General features: G+C 37.5%; 2 protein-coding genes and 1 long non-coding RNA gene across 4 annotated transcripts; 2 read left to right on the plus strand and 1 right to left on the minus strand.

The window, feature by feature from the left end:
- Positions 1-179: 179 nt before the first annotated feature.
- On the plus strand, positions 180-19612 carry LOC140165697 (NADH dehydrogenase [ubiquinone] iron-sulfur protein 5-like). The gene is made up of 4 exons (XM_072189006.1): positions 180-295; positions 15974-16160; positions 17433-17506; positions 19236-19612. Exons 2-4 carry the CDS (start codon positions 15986-15988, stop codon positions 19320-19322), a joined length of 336 nt encoding a protein of 111 aa, XP_072045107.1. The 5' UTR covers positions 180-295; positions 15974-15985; the 3' UTR covers positions 19323-19612.
- LOC140165693 (uncharacterized) lies at positions 443-4894 on the plus strand. 2 transcript variants are annotated; one of them, XR_011860756.1, is made up of 3 exons: positions 443-729; positions 3429-3487; positions 4233-4894. It is a non-coding gene; the product is annotated as an uncharacterized lncRNA (long non-coding RNA). The 2 variants fall into 2 exon arrangements; XR_011860757.1 differs by lacking the exon at positions 443-729 and adding an exon at positions 945-1021.
- Positions 10708-13415, minus strand: LOC140165578 (uncharacterized). Its single transcript, XM_072188863.1, has 4 exons — positions 12599-13415; positions 11740-12014; positions 11373-11499; positions 10708-10790 (listed from the first exon to the last, which is right to left on the minus strand). Exons 1-4 carry the CDS (start codon positions 13413-13415, stop codon positions 10708-10710), a joined length of 1302 nt encoding a protein of 433 aa, XP_072044964.1.
- Positions 19613-23659: the final 4047 nt, after the last annotated feature.

The raw sequence follows: 23659 nt of genomic DNA on the forward strand, positions 1-23659 counted from the left end.
ATGAACTCAGTCAAGTCACCTTTGACCTATGTTTAAAGTGTTTTTATTTTTTTCCTACTTTTGGATGCGATTTGCATTAACAAATGCGACAGTGTTAAGATTGAAAATCGTTTAAGTAATTATCACAACTTTAGCCTTATAAATTATTGAAATACTTTTGAAATATTGATTAAATTTACCAATAAACTTGTTATTTAGGTATTACAGCATTTCTAGAAACTTTAGCTGGAAATGCCAAGGGTGACGATTTCTGCAACTTTGTCGTTCCTGACTTTTTTTATCAAGAGAATAACATGTAAGTGTTTACAAGTTTAATTATTCCTGTAGTGTAAAAAGGAAAATCTTATGCATCTCTGTTAATCCATCTTCACAATAAGACTGATACTATGTTTAAAGGAATCTAGGATCAAATTGTAATAAATATGTTAACTTTAACTTTATAGTACGACGTCCAACTCGCGATTTGACCGTTAAAGGTCAAGTTTTTACGATGCGAACTTCGCATTGACGAACTGAGCCCTCGTGGGTATCAAGATCGATATATTTTCGCGCGTCATAAGCGGGTTTACTTCTCTAATCGATTCTAAAAGGTCAGATTGATTGTTTTAAACCGGGTTTGTTTTAAAATAAACCTAGTTATAGGAACTTTCTTAATATATATCTGGGATTAACCTTGCTAATCCGGTTAGGAAAATATCATCCCCAGCAGCGGCGTCCTTGACTGTACTGGTAAGTGGTATTTTACGATTGTTTACGCTAAGTTGATTAGAATATTTCTTGTCTTATCCCTGTGAGCCTAAATTACATGCATGCATTTGTTTCATTAGTATTTTAGGCAACTTTTGATTGTAAAACCGTTAATGAGCAAGATACGGATTGTAGAGAAAAAGTGTCTCAAAATTGGAGCAAAATTCGGCACACGTGCATGACATGTATGCGCTTGCGATATGCTCTTTCACATGTGTTGTCAGTGCACGAATATGGCGATTCGCCGAACAACGATTGTACTGTAACATGATTGGTAAGCTTATATGTATTAAATAGCCATAAACTCACTGCTGCATTACATCAGGTATTGTCATGATTGTTTATTCGTAATTTACAATGCTGATCCTGATGGCCATTATGTCAATTTTTCGATAATTCTGTCGGGTCAATGACAAGTTCTGAATGTCGAATGTCAATCAAACTCAAACAAATTCAACATATTTATACCAATTCATGAATTACCATGTCCATGTATTATGATTATTATGATACGAGACAAGATCCCAGCATAGCATTCAGCTGCTATGACCTAAATCCTAATTTTACTGACTTTTCATTTGGTTTGCTCTTGCCGTCTTGGACTTCATGACTTGGTACAATATTCGAGAAATCTACAATGTATCTACATGTACTGTCAAGTGACGTGTGTACAACTCCTGTTACTTTCAGATTCGGTGACCGTTTGTAATACAAGTAGACAATTCAATTCATTCAATCGTCACCAATTTTCAAATATATTAAATTTAAAACAATTATTTGTGAAGTTATCGAAATAACGTTTTTGACTGTTTTAATTATGTTTTCATTATAAATGTCACAAAGTATTAAAGGCCTATTCAGTGATCCCAGCGAAAGTGTAAAAAAATTAAAAGTGTTTATAAATTGCTTTAAAAGTGAAGGATAAGGCATTCAAATTGTCATTTGGTATTTTTGAAATGAAAAATTTTGCAAAAAACAAAAAGCAAACAGCAATATTGAAGAAGTTGAAGCCCCATTCAAATACATGTAGCTAATTTCTGTACTGAGAGTACAGAAATTACAGATTCATGTAAATGCCTTTATTTTGTCGTAAATACACAGCTTTCGGCTGAACCACTAGCAGGCTATGTCACTATGTCAGCACATCTATGACAATGACAAAGGTACCAAAATCTGAATTTTGATGATTTTTACTATCGTCCGGATGAGCAAATCACTGAATAGGCCTTTAATATTGATAATTTACAACCTGTTTAACCTCTCCATATATTCATACATTGCTCACCTGTGTTTTCATATCATATTTTGTTATGAAAAATGATTATAATTTATGGAGCAACAATTTCTTTTATTCGGTTGAACTTCAGTAATAATGTAGTTTAACAACTTCTCGGTTGGACTAATTGAAGAGGGCGTGTTGGTTACTTTGCCGTCAGCATTCAAGTGTGCTTCATTTTTATTCTAAAATGCTATTGTGGTCGCGTGTATCAGATGAAATTGATACACAACTTGCTGGCGCAAGTTATCAACGACACTGTATGTATGGCTACTGACGCAAGTTATGGTTACCGATGCATACCAACGCAAAACATTTTTTATTTTTTATTTCGCTTCCTAATTTTTGTTTCTTGCGCCAACAATTTTTTTCTTGACAACTTTTAGTTAAAGGGAGTCTCGGCAATCATAACATTCAGGGCTCCCACGGTCCTTGAAAGTCCTTGAATTTGAAAACGCCTATTTCAAGGCCTTTGACATTTCTGGAATTTGCACACAGTCCTTGAAAGTCCTTGCAAATTGGAATTTAAAATATAATTTTGACAAAATTTGGGGAGGAGCTGTCACTTTGTTAATATGTGCCGCATGGAGAGCGATCATGATTTTTGTGTTGTGGTAAGTCCTTGAAAATCGTGCTTTTGGACCTTGAAAGTCCTTGAATTTTAAAAAGGTGCTGGAACCCTGAACATTATTCCTATGTTACAAAAACAATTATCAAGCACGAATCACATGGTTTTATTTAAAACAAACTCAAATTGACCATAAAAACGAATAAAAACAGTCGGCTCTCATCAACACACGATATTCAAAATTCCCGCGCCAAAATTGTGTAAGTGCAATGACGTAATGGTTATTTGTGTCGTCAGCCTTCATTGTATTTAACTGGGACGTCATTGCACTCGACAATTTCGGCGCCTCGCAGCTCAACTTCTTTATTAGGCAAAACATTTTTTTTTTGTTGTGTTGCCCTCAAGTGGGAAAAATTGAAATTTGGGTCGGTCGGTCGATTATCCTTTTTTTTTTTTTTTTACAGTCTTCAGTTTTTAAAAATCCCCACATATTAAATAATTCTTTTTCCATTAGGGAGATTTGTCAATTTTGACTAATCTGGATACTTGTTAGATTATCAATTTAAGACTAGTCTTTCAATAAAATATTAATTCTGTAACTTTATTAAATTTAGGCCTGTTTTTGGTACTTTTTGCCCAATTTCACACGCATTGTCAGTTTGTTTTAGGAAAGTGCAGTCTCATGCCTGATGTATGTAGCCAAATGTTATGAATTTAACAAGTCATCAAGAGGAGCTATAAATCACTCTTGCAAATGCAACTGAAGAGGAGCTGTACTGTAGAAAATGCTGTTCCTGATTGTGCCTGATTAATTTATTTGTTGCATTATGCTTTCAGACTTCAGAGGAACTGTTGTTGAATAACGGGGGGTGCCCAACTGAGAAGTGCCGGAGAAGGTATGTATACTTTACAATGCAATATATTTTTCTAATGTTTGCTGCATGTATACATTGACTGTCAAAATTCTGTCCTGATAATTGATTCACACCAACATTGCAACAGCAACTTGCTTTCTTCAGCTGTTGAAATTTAAAATATAAAACTGCATTAAATTGTGTTTTGTTATATTGCATGCAAGTCCATATAATACTGAAAACTTTTCATGCAAGTATGATATTGTAATGTAATTTGTGTAAGGTAAGTATGTAAAGTAAGGTAATGTAAATATTGTAAGGTAAATTGTAGGTCAAGACTTCTACTAATGCACAGCTGTTTCAATTTAAATTCCTTTAAATCATGGCACCAAAATCTTCCTGTGACAAAAGCCACCCCGACCGCCCTGGTCGTGGACCATGTGCAGTGTGCCATAAACAAAACCTCCCATCAAAGTACTGGCACATTATTCAAAGTGATGGCCTGCCACATCATACCAGACTTGTGAATAACTTGACCAAAAGGGGAATTGGGCCAACTGATTGTGTTTGTACTAGGTGCAAAATTCACTTGTCTAATCAAGAATTTGAATCAAGTGGTGAGCCCAAACCTAAGCAAAAGAAGCCAAATAAGCATTGATTTGTGGAAGCCCCACAAGAAACAAACTGGGAAGTTGGTATGCATGGAGAAAAATGTATCACTGTTAAAAAATAAAAGGTGCAAGGTACTATATTAACCATCTATCTCTGTTTTGTTTTTGTCTTGCAGATGGAAAGGTTTGTACATATGGAGTTCATTTGACTCAACACAATTTAAGGCATAGTGCCATGCTTACAACCTACACATTCGTGGAAACTCATGTTGTGAAGCTGGAGGAATACTGCCTTCCTTTTTATTGATTTGATTTACGGTGGCATGATGACCAATGCTTGCAACCAATGATGTGTGGTGTGAAGCTGGATCAAATGTGCCACCTTTTTTATTTGATTCACAATGGTATAAACTATGCCCAATGCTTGCAACCAATAAAGTGATGTGAAGCTTGAGATACAACTATGCCACCTTATTATACTAACCAGTGATTGGAAAATAGCTGCCACACTAGTGAGATGTTTGCAACCAATCACCAATGGTGTGAAGCTGGATACAAATATATCATGATCAAGGAATATGAGTCTAAAGTTAATTTTTTTTTTTTTTTTCAGTCCAGGAAATGCAGATACGCACTGGTGAATTGCGATCGCGTAGAAGGGACAACTTGACAAGGTCGTCTACTATGCGCCGCGCCAACAACCAATGGGTAAACCGACTTGTCAAATAAAAAGTAATTGTTAAATTTATTGTTTGTCTTTCAAAATTTATTTAGTGATAATTACAAATATTTATTATTATTTTTGTGTATAATGTACTTTATGAGATTATATACCGTACTGACTGGTATAGTCCCACCCCGCTTTGGGGTGAACATTTTTCAAAATTGGGGGTGGGACTATACTCAATTTCGATTTTTTTTTTTTTTGGTTTTGGAGTGTCCCTGGACCTAAACCTAAATGGTAAGATCATTAATGGTTGATTAAAAAAAAAAATTTAAAATTTAAAATTTTTAATTGTAGGCCTATGTGTTTTGAATAAATTTGTATACAAATTCAATGCATTTTGAATTCATAATAGAGTATGACATGAGTACAAATTTATTCAAAACATATAGGCCTAAATTTTTTTTAAATCAACCATGAATGATCCTAACATTTAGCTCCAGGTCCAGGTACACTCCAAAACCGAAAATATTTCTCAAATTTTTGAAACTTTGGGGTGGGACTTTACTCGAAGGTGGGACTATACTCGCGTCAGTACGGTAATTTATGTTGCAAAATACAGGAAACTTGTTAACACGAAATTGCTGGGGCTAATGAATTAAGTTTGTGGCATCATGAGTTTATTTATAAACTTGAGACTCTAAAATCACTGTTATCAGACATTTTGGTTAAGAGTGTGTTAACAAGTTTCCACTGTATAAAAACTTTTCAGATCTATTGTTTTATATATTATTAGAATTAATTTCACTTGCACATTAGTCTTGTTATTACTAATATATAATTTACACTAACAAATCATAAAGAATCATACGTGCCAAATTAAGTTATATGATTTGAAAGCTCTCAATTTTTGGTTTGATTTATTTCAGAAATTCATTAAACAAAATTAATTTAATACCTTATTATACATGTATATAGCTAATTTCTTTAGGCAAATGCATTTTTTAAATTTCAGAATCCAAAATCCATTCCATATAAGAATTTTTTTAATCAATTTGAAGTGCTGGAATACAATACAATGTTTACACCAAATTGTGGTTTCATCAAATTACAAATCCCTAAATATCTAAATGAGAGCAAGGAGTAATTTAGAAATGGAGAGGGGTGGGATGGTAAAACAGGAATGGGAAGGAATGGTAAGACTAGAGGGGGATCAATGGGTAGGGATGGTAAGACAGGAAAATAGTGAGGAATGGTACGACGAATGGGGAGGGATGCTGCAACAGGAATGGGGAGGGATGGTGTGACAGGAATGGGTAGGGATGGTACAGGGATGGTACGACAGGAATGGGGAGGGATGGTGTGACAGGAATGGGTAGGGATGGTACGACAGGGATGGTACGACAGGAATGGGGAGGGATGGTGGGGTAGGGATGGTACGACAGGGATGGGTAGGGATGGTACGACAGGGATGGTACGACAGGAATGGGGAGGATGGTAAGACAGTAATCAATGGAAATGGATTGTAAGATAGAAATGGAGAAGGGTAATATAGAAATGGAGAGGGGGTATGACACAATTCACCTTTCGGGAAATACCATAAGCCTTTGTGGGTAGACCTCTGATGTTGTCATGCCGATGTACACATTGTTACTGGGCGCACTTCATGGCTTTCAAATGCACAGTAACGATGTTAAGCTAAATGATGTACACATTGGCGTGGTGTCAAAGGACCACATCTCAGGTCTACATGCAAAGGCTTATGGGATTTACCAAAAATGTGAATTGGATAGGTGTACATGGAGGGTATGACAATGAAGACTCATTTCAGAAAAAGTGTTTGTTTTATATGTGGTGCATAATTGTGGTATTAAATGGCATGTGTATGCAATCTAAAGAATTGAAATGTATTGTTACATAAATAATGATGACTTGTGTAACCCTTATCTTCAGATATGGTACTTGAATTTGTGCTTTTTTTGTAGTACAAACTTTTGTTGATACAATGTGGTGCATAATGGTGCATGGTGGTATGAAAAATGGTGAATGGCTTGTAGATGATATGACGATTTATGATACCGTCATCTTCAGTAATGGTACTTGAATTTGTGCTGTTATGTTGTACAGACTGTTTGTTTACAATGTGGTGCATGGTGGTATTAAAATGGTGAATGGCTTGTGTATTATGCAAATGCAAAGAATTGTAATGTATTGTTAATACAAAGTGAAATGTAAATGTATAAGAACATGTCCCTGGCATAGCGGGTGGTCAAGAGCATGAACCATTGATATGAATGATACAATTACCTCAAAGAATTGGAATGGTATTAGTCATCAAATGGAGACATGCTAAAACCCAAAATACATTTGTATTTTTGAAAATGTGCTACTTGAATTCAAATGACATAAACTGTCATGATAGAGTGAATTTTAAGTGATAAGTGTAATGTTTAATGTAGGTGACTGACCCATGTTGTGGTAAATAAAATGGCTGTGAAGAACTCATATAGTTGTTAAGAAATTTGTGACAAATTTCTGTTTGATACAAAATAAAATGTGATTAGAAAATATTTGAACCAATGTGTGTTTTGTTAGCTGTAGTTGTGATTGACCAAGAGCAGGAGATGTAATTCCGATCCAGCAAATGTCCTGATGAGGCTAAACTATAAAAAAAAAAGCTATGTCTCAAAGCAATTGGCAGTTCCAAACACGAATGCGGTTGTTTTTTAAGATTTTTTTAAAGATTTAAAAAAAATTTGAATTAATTAATATGTCATTTGCTAGTGTTCTTTTTACTTAAAGTACACAGCATAAAATTTAGGTTCTTTTACACAAAGAAAAACGGCAAAAAGCTATAAAAAAGGAAACAAAAATTATTTTGTCATTTCAACCGAAATGGACGTGCTAAGAAAAAACAAAATTTGCATGGGCGCTTTGAGACGGGACTTTTTTAACCTATGTATGAACCAAAAGTGAGTCATCAAATTTTTTTTGGTGAGGGCTCATTCCAGGCCTTGGGACTCGCTGGATATGATTGAGGGGGGGCACTATTTTTAAATAGAATTTGTCAAATTTTGATTCCAATGAGGAGGGGCATGCCACGCCCCTATAAGACTGCCACAGAGTCCATCTCAATCTCATCCGAGCAAGCACAGGCCATTTGTGTATTCTTGTATCTGCAATCCAGTCCAAGTCGGTGCAGAGTCCCAAAACTATAGTACAACCGAGTCCAGCGAGTCTGTATCCAGCAAAAGTATAATGACATGTTGATCATCCAAATTCAAAATCACTGTAAAAAAAGGCCACCAAATTTTAGGATCCGATCGGACTCATTATGTTTTGATGAATCCAAGTGTGTGAAAATATCGGACCCAAAACATAATAATGATAAAATTAGATGCTTTACGCCCAATATTTATTGGTCTTGCTATGATTTTTAAAATATTGTACTCGACCATAGCTCTACCAATAGATATGGGCTCAATCGATCCAATTTTATATCATTACTTGCCCGGGTTCATCAAGTACCATCCCCGAGTCCAATATGCTTCCTCCCAGCTATTCCCCAAGTGGGTTCATATCTGTCCTTCATAGAAATAGTGGGTACTCGTTATGAAGGGGCTTTTGGCATGATAGGCCTATTATCACTTCTACTAAATGCTGCTACTCATCAAAGCCTGTTCAGCATCCGTACCTGTGAATGTCATCTGATAGGCATATTTGAGTTAATAGTGAAAACGAGGAATTTTAATTTGCGCGGATATTGAAAACAGCATTCGCGGAAATTCACTAAACTGTAATTTAGAAGTCTCTTCATAATAAATAAATACTTCAAATCTAACATTTCTGCTCGGGATACGTTTTGTTTATTTACATAGTTTGGGAATCCCGAATCGGGATTCCCCGTGACGTAGCCGACCTCGCTGATTTGACTGTTTTAAGTTATTTACGAAAATGTGAAATAAACAATGATTTTGATAGGTAAAAAAAAAAAAAAAAAATATTTTTCATGTAAAAATATTTAATTCTATAATTTCTTTATGAACGTAAGTGAGAATTTGAATTTATTGGAACATTTAAGATGGGGATGCGTGACCAAGGTCATAGAGGCTTGGCCGCAACTCAAACTTCCGCGAATCTCCGTCTGGCGCACGGGTTTCCGAATTTTGCACTGCTTAATCTTCGCACGTTGATATGATTTATGGCTGTCTTATCCCTGGAGAGTACTTGGAAACTTCATTATAGTGTTTATTATGACAGTGGCTACCTCTGGATTTACTTCAAATTTTTGAGCAAATACGGGAAATATTTAAAAAAAAATTATTAACGCCACGAACATCCAGATTTTAGTGATTTCATGACATGACTTGCAGCCAAAACACGGCGATTTTTTCCGATATAATCATCTCGAAATTCCTCCTGAATACATTTAAGACAAGCATTGGAATGATATTTCACAATATAGGTAAGCAGTTTTGTAACAGGTCTTCCGATTTTGAAAGGAATTCACTGTGTTTGTGCCTTGGTGCATTATAAAATTTGCGACAGTAAAATTTAAAAAATTTAAAAATGTGAAGGGCGCCATCATAGCTAATAAATCGCCGAGGTCACTCAATGGACGTCGTACTATTTAAGCTAATTTACACTATTACAGTTACAATTAGACGTTCGCCTTTCGTATCTATTTCCTTGTTGGAAAGGTATAACGTTGAGGAGATAGGAACATGTACCGTCATCCGGGACCTACTCTGCCATGTTTGGCTGAGTAACGGTACATGAACACGGTCTTTTGTGCCTATGTAAATTAGTCATTGTGTAAAGCTGTGTTTATACCCATGGGTTGCTCATCATCAGACTGAATCCTTGACAGTGTCGCTTTTGAAAAACAGCGATTCATGCGCATGCTCAGCAGGCAAATACGACGGCGATTTAGTACACTGATCATGCGTGCGATTCAGATTTCTGCAAAAGCGATTGAGTATAAATGAGTCTTTAGAAATGACTGGCGATTGTGTGTTCTCAAGTGGGTTTTATCATGTTAATTAGTGACCTGACACACATTTGTATTGGTTCGATCAAGCATTGATTTTTTGTACTGGATCGTTCAAGCATCTCCAACAAATTTTTCAATGTAAGTGCCTCTGGCCCTAGTGGAAGTAAAAACGGATACTATGGCCAGAGTTCTAGGGCTAGTTACAATCGAGGTGCATAACAAACACCAAATTGGTGTCATATTGTATTGTATTGTATTGTGGGAAATCCACAATCATAACAAACACCAAATTGGTGTCGATGACCTGACATGCATGCATTCTTTTGTCGAGAGTTCACATGGTCTTTCAATTTGTGCCGAGTGTCCTTGGCAGACTTGACTATGCTTCAGCAGTGGTCATGAAAGGGTTCAATAGATAACCTCTGCCCCACTAATCCCCAGCTATTGTCTGAAATTGCACCTCGGAAGATATATTATAACAACTCAGTCCCTCAAATGATAGTCATATAACGACCAAAAGTGTGACAGGTGAATACAGGTGAAAAGATAAATGACTGACTATCATTGAGGACTGAGTTCCGCAGTCTATCCTAATAATAATAATAATAATAAACCAGACTTATATAGCGCCAGAGCAAAGGCATCAAGGCGCTTTACAGAACAAGAATAAAATACACCTTAAAAGTATGCTACTATATCTACATAACTTACACTACATTGTACCTTAAAAGTACAACATTAAAAAGCATGTAAAAAGAACATGATAAAAGTTATCAAAAACATATAAAAACATAGTGAAAAGGCAATCAAACAACAATGTATTACATAAGCAACTGAGTAAAATTCCGTCAGCAAATATACAAAACGGAAAAACAAGTAATTGCACACAAGGAAAGCACAAAGTTTATGAGTCGTAGGCATGGCTGAACAGGTGTGTCTTGAGGCGCGATTTGAATTGAGAAACAGTCTGAGGAGATCAAGAGCAAGAGGGAGGTTATTCCACAGAACTGGCGCTACGCTGCGTGAGAAGCTTCTGCCGTCGCTTTTTGTTTTCCACGCGGATTCCTGGAGGAGGTACTGAGAAGAAGAACGCAAAGTCCTTGGAGGGTGATATGAATGGACAAGTTCAGAGATGTAAGATGGCGACTGCTCATTCAAAGCTTTGTACGTCAGAAGTAACAGTTTGAATATGATCCTTTGACGGATGGGCAGCCAGTGCAGCTGGAACATGACAGGTGTGATGTGGTCCCGCTTTTTGCTGAGTGTAATGAGTCTTGCCGCGGCATTCTGTATTCTTTGAAGCTTGTTAAGATCTTTGTCCGTAGACCATACAGGATGCTGTTACAATTGTCTAATCTAGAAGTTATGAAAGCGTGAACAAGCTTTTCGGTATTTGCAGCGCCGAGGTAACGGCGTAACTTCCCAATTCTATGAATGGCATAAGAAGCGTTCCTACAGATGTTGTTGACATGACTACTCATGGTGAGACTGCTGTCCAGAATGACACCGAGGTTGCGAACTTCCTCAGATGGAGTAATTGAAGAAGTTCCAATTGTAATGTCAACGCGTTGGATACTCTCTTGGAAAACCGAGAGGTGACGTGCAACAGCTCGGTTTTAGTGTCATTTAACATTAGCTTGTTGGCAGCCATCCACTTACGTATGTCCTCAATGCACTTCTCGAGCTTAGCCAAGGCACTTGCCCGATTAGATGGTTTAATTACAACATAGAGTTGTGTGTCGTCGGCATAGGAAATACTTGCAAGTCCATGATTATCGATGATGTCCTGGATAGGTGAAGAATAGATGACAAATAGTTCAGGTCCTCGACGGAGCCTTGCGGTACTCCCCAATCAAGGCGCTGCTGGGTCAGAAACTTCAGTGTCGATGATTACAGACTGCTGACGGTTCATCAAATACGCTGCAAACCACCGTGAGCCGCTCCAGTGACACCATATCTAGCACTGAGTCTTGTGAGCAGGATGTTGTGATCCACGGTGTCAAACGCCGGATAGATCTAATAATACCAGAACAGCCTCACCATGATCATCAACAGCGCCAAGTAAGTCATTTGTCACACGCAGTAATGCAGTCTCAACACTGTGAAACTGCCGGTATGCAGATTGGTTCTTGGTGTGAAGATCATTATCCTTGATGTAACTTTGGAGCTGATTAATTGCTGCACGTTCAATGACTTTCCCGAGAAGCGGGAGATTCGACACTGGGCGAAAGTTTTTAAAGTCATCCACGCCAAGACTAGGCTTTTTCAGTAAAGGAGTCACAAGTGCTTCCTTTAAGCAATCTGGAAATACACCAGATTGTAGTGATGTGTTCACAATATCAGTTATCGATGGTAACAAGTCAGGTAAATAGTCTTTAATCAGCTGAGCTGGCAATGGATCCAGTGGGCAGGTTTTTACACGCCGACCTCTTTATGATACCAAGAACTTCATCACAACTGAGGGGCTCAAAGTGCTCAAAGTTACTCCTACATGTAGTCTCTCTCAATATTAACAGCAGAAGTAGACACATCCAGTGCAACTCGAATATTCCGGATTTTCTGATCAAAGTATTCACTGAAACGATTGGCCAGGTTCTTTTTTTTTTTTGTGAGAAGGAAGGGCTTTCGAAGGTTTGTGAACAGAAAGTTGATTGACAAGTTTGAACATTTGCCGGGTATCGCATGCCGAGATCTGAGCACAATGGTATTCTGTCTTTGCATTGTCCAGATCTTTCTTATACTGACGACATTGATTGGCGTAAACGCGCCTTCATCGACAGTAAGTTTGGATTTCTGCCACTTGCGCTCAAGTTGTCGCTAGCTCTTTTAGATGCGCCGAACAGACTCGGTGTACCAAGGAGCTTGTGGACGTAACGATACCTCACGGGTTGTGAGCGGCGCATGCTTGTCCAAGAGGTTACTGAGGTTGCTATTAAATGACTGGACCTTCTCGCTGACGCCATCCAAATTGTTATTACTCAGAGAGCCAACAACGCCTTCTCGAAAAACGCCAGAGTCAATAGCACGAAGCTGGCGCGATTTGATGACACGCTTAGTAGCAGGTGGGCGAGACAATAGGATATCACACATTACAGCATAGTGATCTGATGGAAGGTCACGCTTAACAGAAACGCTGGATACCGAATCCTGGGGGTCACGAGTGATCAGAAGATCCAACGTATGTCCACGAATGTGAGTCGGTTCCGTGACATGCTGTTTCAGACCAGCAGAATACAAGATATCGCTCATTAATTTCATTGATTGACAATCGAGATCATCCATATGTATGTTGAAATCACCAGTTATTACCAATTCACCAGAAGCGAGAGTGGCAGATTCAAGAAGACCTGAAAACTCTTCAAAGAAAAGTTTGCTGGGTGAAGTTGAACCAGGTCGATATAATACAAACAGTTGGAGAGCATCCCTTTGGCTGCTCGATATGGAGAGTTCCAAACATTCGAACGTGTCAAATGTGTGCGTAACAGACGTGAAATCATAACCTTTATGCAGTATAACGCAGATGCCGCCACCTCTCTGGCCAATTCTTGGCAATTGATGTATATCATAATCAGAAAGCGCTTTTGGTGATGTCGGCAAGGACTGTGTGGTCTCGCCATCTCCCTTTAACCACGCCTCTGTTATTGCTAAAATGTCTAACTTGCGATTGATAATAAGATCGCACACATCAGCAGATTTGTTCATCATGGATTGAGCATTCCATGTTGCAATACGGCTTTTGAGAATAACATTTCCAGTGGAAGCACCCTTACATAATTTAATTTGTATCAAGTTTTTTGACCGTGTAGGCTTAGAAAAGTTATTTGCTTGATCGAAGTCATTGATACGGTTGGTGACGCAAACTTGTATAGATCCTCAATGATTGATAACGGGAATTCCTTTACCAACCGGACTTTGCTGTCCTGCAATATCGGGTAATCCTGTCATAACGAGACATTATGTTTTTAACATGCTCTTCGGGCTAAACGATTGAGTATCGCATGTCGTGAATAGCGCCATCGTGTTCAGCGTGAAAAGAACCGGCTAAGTCGACCATGCCGGGGGGGGGGGGGGTTACTGTTACGGCAAAATGGGATGTTACTGATATTTTGCTATTTCTTGTTTCCCATTGAAATATCTATAGACAATTCAACAATGCAATACGTGAAGCAATGTATAAATACATTGGACAAACAATTTTTTATTTGACTTATTTCAAACAAAATATATTTTATTTGTTCCAAGAAAGAATTTCCAACAACTGAGGAGTCAAATTTTACTACAGTTAATTTCCCGACTCCCAAACAAAATGTATTTAAGTCATTTTTTTAACCACATTCCACTGCATACATTTTCAAAATATCGTGCTCACATTCGTGGAATTATTTATCGATAAGCTGCTCAAAAAAGTAGCATAATTTGCTGAAAACTGAATCAATTCCCATCGGGTTTTCTTTCAGTGGGCGCCATGATGCTAAAAGGGATCTAAAATGAGCGTTTATTGCGCTTTTGACAGTATTTTTTGTGGGACATGAGAGCACCTCAGACCTATCGAATTGCATTCTGAATACTGAAGCATGTCTTTGTGATATCAAATAATTTTCATTTTTTGAAAATCACAATATAATACAAATTTTATGATAAATTATAAAAATTTGATATTTTTCAAATTTTTGATATATAACAGTCCTCAAGTAAATTGTATTTATAAATCTAATGACATATTCTTAAAGTGTATGTAGTAGGGAGGAAAAGTCGACGGTCAATTGAAAATTTTGACCTTTCATATTGAAGATATGGATTTTTTCCCCAAAAGACCTAATTTTTTTTGGTGTTTTGGAAAAAAAATCCATATCTTCAATACTGAAAGGTCAAAATTGTCAATTGATCGTCGGCTTTTCTGTCTTTCACTTGACCCAAATATATGATTTTGTTTGGTGATGAGACACTCGCACATGTATGGAAGTTTAGAGGATTTTGATAGCAGTTCCATTAAAAAAGCTGCTATCGTCATGAGACTAAGATCTAGAAACTCCCCCGAAATGCTGTTTTGGGGAATTTTGCTAGCAGAATCTTTTTGATGAAAGTCAATCTTTGACAAGATGTAACTTTGCTACGGAAAGTGCTATGACAAAAGGTTTTCAGTTTTGGCTTTCTTTACTCAAGGGCTTTAATTTGATATATAAAATGATGCAGTTTGATGGCAAATTTGAATTCACCTGGCATACCTACATCATGTACATCCATGACCATATGACATCAGACATGTTAGTCCGAATAATCAGACCCAGAACAAAATATTCCATGACCATATGACATCAGACATGTTAGTCCGAATAATCAGACCCAGAACAAAATATTAATTTCTGACATGATCGTATTCTGGGTCTGAACTGTTTCCATTCGAAATCTTGATGCCAAATTCGACAAAAGAAGCACATGGGGTCCTACTTCACAGTTTTTTAATCCCCTATTCATGTTTAGTGAATCACTCTATTGTGGACCATCCTTTTGATACTTTTGAGTAACAGTTTTGACAGGCCTTTTGTCTACCTCTCTGTTTGTAAACAAACGAGGAGGTCGAAATTGTCCTCCTCGGCGAATACGAAAGGCAGCGTAATAGTACAGCACTACCACCCGCGCTATATAGGGCTCAAATGTTACTATTTCATCAAAGTTTAATATTCTAACAAGCTTAAACTAAAAGTTTCATCTAAGGAGTCAAGCTTTAAACTATTAAGCAAAAATATCCAACAAGCTAAAAACGATTTTTTACCCGTTTTTTAACAAGCTAAAACCACTTTTTGAAAAGAAGCTTAAAACATCAATTTTTTCATCGGAAAAATCATCTAAAAAATCTTTAAAAATACAGTGACCTACCTAATACGTTTGTGAAGATTATCATTCATCCAGATAATCTTCACAAACGCATTCTCTCTTTACATTCTATTGTAATTGCTCTAAACAGAGCCTCATTGAAGGCTCTAGAAGAGCTATTTAATGCTCTCCTGCAAATTCCAAAAGACTGGGTGCCTTGATTGAAGGAACTTGGCCTGATCTAGCGCATGGCTTGCATTGGTTTAAGTAGATCCAGGTTATATTAATTGACAATATAATATCCATTTCTTCTCATTACAGTGACTAGCCAAGATGAATGATGATCAGATTGACCAGTTATTTGCCCCAAGAAGGGATCACCCTTGGTATCAGTAGATCCAGGTCATATTGATTGACAATGTAATGTCCATTTCTTTTCATTACAGTGACTAGCCAAGATGAGTGATGATCAGATTGACCAGTTATTTGCCCCAAGAAGGGATCACCCTCTGATTACTGTGAAATGGGTTCAAGAAATGGAAAAGAAATGGATGAAACATGACACTCCGTCTGGGATGACATCCAGATGTGATCCATTCAGAGCGGATTGGCTAAGATGTGCAGATGGTCTTAGTGAGTATTACTGAATAAAATTCAGGGGCGTCTATTCTTCCATTATTCTCCCCCAAAGGGGAGGGAATAATTGTACCCCTTTGGGTAAGAATTTTGTGATTCATAAGAAAAGAAAGGAAATAAAAAGGGTGTTGAAAATAGAAGAAGTTTCAACAGGATTCCAGCATGATGCAATGGCTCAATGTGCAGCCTGTACCATATAGGGCAGAATTTGAGGTTTGTAGGGAAATCAGTAGAATAATTCACAATTAGCTAACAGTTGAATAAGAAAAGTTTCTGGGTCTGACAAATACTCACCTACTTTCAGTGGGAAGAAACAATAATGAAAAGTATGGTACATGTACATACCGTATTTCGTCAAATAGTCGCCCCCCCCCTCAAATAAACGCCCACACCACTTTTTTCCACCAAGATGTTTCAAAAATGCCGATATTTCCATGCTATCTTGTGTAGTAAGCTTACCAAGTTAAGCACATGGTCAATAATAGCGTCAATAATTGGCGAAAATCTGGATCAGAAACCTGGAAGTGAACCAAAAGTCAGTGTCAAAAGTTCATAGTTCGTCATTTTAGCGTGACTTTTAAGCTTACCTAATGATTTTAACGGGAATTGTCGTGCTAAAAATGACCTCTAATAAACGCCCCCCCCCCCCTTGGGAAAATGTAACGCCCCCGGGGGGCGTTTATTTGACGAAATACGGTATGTAGATAGCAACCAGCATACTTGTTCTTTCCCTTTTGCATCCATTTCTGTGGAATTCTTAAACACTTGAGAATGTTCTTGCAATCTTATTGGTTCTTACTTGTGTGATATGACACGATATCACACACTTTAGTGGGTGTGTGTCGACGAGATACTCGTATGCGCTGTATGAACCAGTCGGAACTGCATAGCAACAACGGGACTGATCGATTCTAAGCTCTAGGTAATTCCTATAGTTTCACAATACTTAAGGGGTCATATTTTTTTCAAACAAGTCTAAACACCCCTAATTTTAGCGAGCAATTAAAAGTTGAATAGGGTTTTGTTTACATTTTCTATGGCACGTCAGTACTACTAATACAGAAAATGTTGTTTCTGTTAGGTGTTTTTAAAGAAATTAGTCGTCACATGAGATGAAAGTTTGCATTTTTAAAACTATGCAGAATTCAGCACTTAAAATCCACAGTCATATTGGATTGGACACAGGAAGTGATAAAAACCATGAAATCAGAATATTTCATAGATATTTTAACATTGATGCAATAATAAAATTCCTTTTTTTGATCACAGACTTTGGAAGAGCTAAAGCTGAATGCAGATTGGAGTTGGAGGATTTCTTGGAGTGCTTACAGTGTAACAAACAGGTGAGTATATTGGGCTTTGCCAGTTGAAATCCATACACCCTCTGGAAGACAGGACTTTAATCTCCAACACAGGGAGTGTGAATTTCAAATGGAGTTTCCTGAATGGGTGACTCCATTTGAAATGTACACCCCTTGTGGGAGATTAAGATCATGTCTTCCATATGGATTTCAGCTGGAACAGCACATTAGGGTATGTCACTTGTTTAATCCCTTGAGAACTACCTGCCGATTGGCCAAAAAGAAGTTTTCATTATCAATTGGACCAATCGGCCCTGATGTGGTAAAACGATCTAACTTCAAATTTTGATATTTTGAGATAAATCCATATCATGGGTATTGTGAGGACGCTCTTTCCATTGGTGACATCCTAAAATCACCACCATGCCACCAAATAATGAGATTTTTATATTTTCTAAGACATAAGATCTGTTTAATAAATTATTTTATTCAAAAAAAAAACTTTAAAGCTCTTTTTCTCGAAACAGCGATTTTAATTTCAAGTTAGATCATTTTACCAAATCAGGGCCGCAATCAGCAACATTGTTAGAATAATTTCACCACACAAAAACTTGGGGTGAATTATTTCCAAAGCTCCATTCTGATTGGTGACTAAAGTGAAGATATCATGTAATTGACCAATCAGAGGCAATGTTAGATCGGCAGGTAGTGCCCAGGGGTTAAATGCAATCAGATTGTGAATGGAATGGCTGGTTTGTTTGGTACTGCAGTGTCAAGGTGAATTATTTTGTGTGCTACACTCTGCAGTGTGCTATTCAGATGGTTCTTAAAGTAAGCGAGATGTGTGCTAGACAAAACGTTTCAGCACCGGTACTGGGTCCCAGTTTAGTCTATACCATTTTTCACCCTGATGTGACAGTGACATCAGTGGGCATTTCATTGGGCAGAGCTTCAAATTGTTAGTGTTCGCATAAAGCATTGGCATACACAACTTTCCTTTTTCTGAAACTATGAACAAAACTTGTTTACGTTTTAGTTGCGCGTGCTGAGATCTCATTCACGTATTAGCTCAGATTACAGAATGCGGTACATACTTGCATTTCGACGAACGTCTTCCGCGACACTACCTTGTGATAGACAGCATGATAAGCCACAGCCACTGACAAAGATAATTCTTTTGCTGAACTCTTCCCAAATTCCTGTCCCATCATATCCAGTACATCTCACTGTGTTATATATAGTTGTATGATGCACTTTACAACAGCGCCTTAAGGGGGTACAACCCCCCTGGCCAATTTTGTGCCTATTTTTGCATTTTTCTCAAAAATAATAGAGTATTGGTGACAAGTAAGATATGTATATTATAGGGGCAAGGACTACAACTACTGCACTGGAAATTTTATTTCAGCACAAACAACAGTTGTGGAGTTACAGTCAAAAATGAGGGAAAACCATTATTTGGTCAATAAATCAATAATTACTTGCCTTGAGTTGCTGAATTTTCAGTAGTAGTTGTAGTCCTTGCCCCTATAATATAATGTAGTGCCCCCTTAAGGCGCTGTTGTAAAGTGCATCACACAACTATATATAACACAGTGAGATGTACTGGATATGATGGGACAGGAATTTGGGAAGAGTTCAGCAAAAGAATTATCTTTGTCAGTGGCTGTGTAGTGCCCCTTAAGATAAGATGCATGCTATAAATTCCTATATTCATTTCTTTGACTGAAATATTTTATCTATTTTATCTCTTGTATTTTCTTCTTCACAGCAAGCAAGACAGAAGGCAATCTTGCAACAGAGGGACAGACTAATGAAAGAAGGCAAATACACCGCACCACCCTTCCCAGAATCATAACCTCTAGACTCATAGGGAAATATAATTATATTATTTAGTTAGGTTTTAATCAATTTATTGGTTATTGATGATGTGTGTCAAGTTGAAATCATCTCTTAGCCGGAAGAAAACAAGATTGTTCTATAAAAATGTCACAATGTATGGCAAAGATAACTCTAGGTGTTCAGTGTTCACCTCAAAGCCTAAATGGGATATTCCAGTTGAAATCAATACACCCCCCTATGGAAGACATGGAATATTCCATGGACAGAGTGAATTTAAAATGGGGCTACCTGAATGGGTGACTCCACTTGATAGCGAGTGGATGGATTTCAACTTGAATAGACAATATAAAATGTTAGGTATGACAAAGAAAATGTGTTCACCCAAGCCTAAATATTATAGACTACTTGGAGTTGGAGCTTATCCTGACAAAAGCTTGGTAGCTTTATGCAAAGAAAATACACTTTAAAGAGTCCAGTCTCTCCCATAATGCCTGCAGGGCAGGATGTACCACAGAGCCAGATGGGCTCCAAGATTGGGAGGATAACAAAATTAAATGAAAAGAAACAGAGAAAAGGAAAGGAACAATTGTGACACGATCAAGGGAAATAATTAGGGATGTCGCTAATATTGATTTTGAGATATTGACAAAGAAAGTGTTCAAATTCTTTGTTTTATATTGTTTTCAGCGATTGATAAATTGACGTAACTTAGCAAAGAAAAGTCATTATCAACACAGGGTTTTCAGTTTCAGAAAGCTCTAAATGTCGTCTTTAGAAACATATGTAAAACTCATTTTCGACCAGGGTCGACATGTGACTCATTCTCCTTGATCATGTCACAATTTAGTGAAGTATGTTGTTTTGGAAGGAGAAAATAGGTTACAGGGGTTGGGTGCATGGGGTGTAAATCGTGGATCCAGATGGCCAGGAGACCCTAAATGTTAGCATGGACCAGGCTCCTGAAAAAGTTCAATCAGGCTCTCTTTGCAGCATGGTATTTGAGTTTCAGTAATTATTTTATCAATTGCTATAAAAATGTCCTGGATTTGGACTTATGTTCAGGGTTGCTAATTGGATCAACCATCTTATCTACATGTGCATCAAGAGGTGGCCACTTTCATTTATGCTGAGTGTGTTTTATATCATTAAATAATTGATGACTGCTGAATAACTCAAGACATCACTGTATAATGACATATACCTAGATACATGCCTAAATAACTTCCATGTTTGCAGTGTTGCAGTTTAATTCCCTGCAGTGAAATTACTAGAAGTTGACTTCCTTCAAATAAAATGATTGAGACATTTTATCAACATGACATAAAGACATACGCTGTATTCTGCCCATTCAAAGTCAAAAGTGGCTTTCAACCCATGTTTAGTCAGTCTATTCTCAAAATGAATACAAAAGGAACCTGTACAAATGGTAATTAGAGTGTATTTTGATGTAATGAGGTGATGCACCATGTTGCAAAGGATTCTGGGAAGGGTAAGATATCTATTCTGATGCCCCAAAGAAGAACACAGTATCTGCTACTACCATGTTGTGTTAATTTGTGTAGAGGCTTTGCAATAATTATCTCCCCCCCCCCTCCCCACATGGGCAAAAAGAGGGACAAGCAATTGTTGGGTATGGGCCAAGAGATTTTTGGCATTCATAGTAAAACTTCCTATTTGCTAATCGATACACTCATATTATACATCTGGAGTTTTTTGATTCTCAAAAAATTGGGCACATGTAAAGGTGAGGCAAGGATTTTTAGCATGCTGGGGGGCAGTAATGTTTTACAGGCAAACATTTTTCGGCTGACCGAAATTGTTCACCATATGGGGGGAAAATAATTACTGCACAGCTACTTGTAGATAACTGATTTTGACCTCAGGAGCACACTGATTCAATACAACTGTTTCTCAAGTAAGAAGGCAGTATTATAAGTTATTAGGTGAAGCGGAGGTATAGTGCGGAAATTATCGTGCATGGCTGGTGTCATACTGGGTGAAGCCGAAGGCTGAACCCAGTATGACACTGAGCGCACGCTAATTTCCCGTACCATACCGACGCTGAACCTAATAACGAATTTTTCATACCACTAAGTCATTCTAAATATTGAAATAATTACGTTTTTAAACATTTTAATTGCTGCTAACATGGCTAAATAGGAAAAAACATTACAAAAAATAGATGACTGTTTCGCGTATTACAGATTGCGTGTATTTTACGCTACCAGTTTACGCTGAATCGCCTTTATACGCCGTACCTCGCCGCATACGCCAGTCGGGCTTGCGAAATACGCTCTCACTGACTAGATATAAAGCGTAAAATACGCACTCACTGACTAGATACGAAAATATATCAGGTTAGCGGTGTTCTTTGATGTTTCCCTTAGTGGTATGATAATTGTTTTGTACTGTAAAAGTGGTAATTTTTGTGTCCGTAATTTTGCGCGCTTTGTCGACTTTGAACTACATTGCTTGTTTTTAATTTGCAATTTTGAGTTTTCTTACATAGACCTGTACATTAAAAGAACATTTTCACATGTTTCACATGTGCAAAAATTAATGTGTCGCAAAAATGTGCACTTTTACAGTAGTTTATTTACTGATACTGGATTTGTACTTGGAGGGCCATTGGGCTATTCTATTTAAAGTCCACACTCCCCAGTGGAAGGTTTTGAAAATATCTTCCATAGGAGGAGTATGATTTCAAATGGAATTAACTCTGAACAGCTCCATTTTAATTTCATACACCTTCTAAGAAAGATTCAACCCAAATCATCCAGAGAGGGATTGATAGTTTCAAATAGAGTTGGTTAATGTGCTGATTCCACTTGAAATTCATAGTGAATACTCCCCCTGTGGAAGATGTTTCTAAAATATTCCACGGGCGAGTGTGGGCTTGAGATGGAATATAGCCCATTGTATTTTAGTGGCATACAGGGGAATGTACAAGGGGCAACATTGCAATGTTGTCCTAACCCAGGAAACACAGAAATGTTTTTTAAAAATTTAGTTTTGGTCAAACAGTTTAAACACTACAAAAGAGTTTGTAAAATGTTGTCAAAATATTGTTTGCAAACGTTTCACAAAAATATTTAGTGAACACTTAAAAACATTATTCAGTGTTTTGCAGCCATAGGCGGCAATCCCGGGGGGACAATCCACTCCACCTTTCGGCAAATGACACATGTTTTGTTCTTTTCACTTTCAGCCACTTTGTGACAATTCAGGTCGATTGTCCCCCCCCCCCCCTCCACGTTTTAAGCCGAATTGGTGCAAATCTTTGCAGCCACTTGAAATGTTTTATACCTTAAATTAGTAGATAATTAAATCTGGTCAACCAGAAAAACTCACTTTTGGTCAGATGGAATCACCGACGTTTCAGCCAAAACCTTTGGCCTTCAGCTGGGTGGATGATTTAGGGTCATCTGAGGTCAATCGATGAGGAAGTTGCTTGATGACCCGATCCCAACCATGTGACAGATTCACTCTAACGCCCCCGCTCCTGTTGAGTCGGTGATTCCATCTGACCAAAAGTGAGTTTTTCTGGTTGACCAGATTTAATTATCTACTAATTGATCAAATCCCAGATGACTGAAAGTATACACAGTGTTTTATACCTTATTAACCCAACATTGCCACATTTTCTGGCAACCTTTTCTGACCTTTTACAAAAACGTTTTTGTGTTTCTTGGGAACACTCCCATAATGGCTTTATTTGAAGAAATAAACACAAATTTGCAATTTGTACCATAATCAAAGTGAGCTTTGGTTAATTTTGTACTGATTTTGAGTTAAGGATATGGGCAATACAGGCAGCGTTGATCCCTTAGTCATACACCCCTGACTCTATTCAATTTAGGTTATGGATTATGTACAACTGGCATCATCTATCTTGCATGTAATTGACCATGATAATAAAATATGTGTTGTACAATATTGAATATTTAGATGTGGAATTGTTTAGTTTTTAATTTTATTACTCACAGTCCAACCTGTTTTATCTTGTCATCATGTTGTCACACAACTATTGGCCACAAAAATGAAAAATGGTTAGGGTACTTGCTTTTAGTGCATGAGATCCCGGGTTCAATTCCCGGTGGTGAAGATTTGCTGGAATATTGACTTGGGGGGGGGGGGAATATCTGAAATTAATTGGCAACATCTGTAGATTAAATTCACATTTCCGCTCTCCCCAAGGTTCATTTAGAATTGGGTAAATGAATCATGAAAGTACTCGGTCCTTCGGAGGGGATGTTAAGCTGTCGGTCCTATGTACAGAGAGCCATACCTGTACATGCATCTCACAGCCAGTTTCGAAAAGAGTAGGGTGTTAACCCGTGACTGTTCCCAACC

The sequence above is a fragment of the Amphiura filiformis genome, chromosome 12, assembly GCF_039555335.1.
Source record: "Amphiura filiformis chromosome 12, Afil_fr2py, whole genome shotgun sequence".
NCBI lineage: Eukaryota > Metazoa > Echinodermata > Ophiuroidea > Amphilepidida > Amphiuridae > Amphiura > Amphiura filiformis.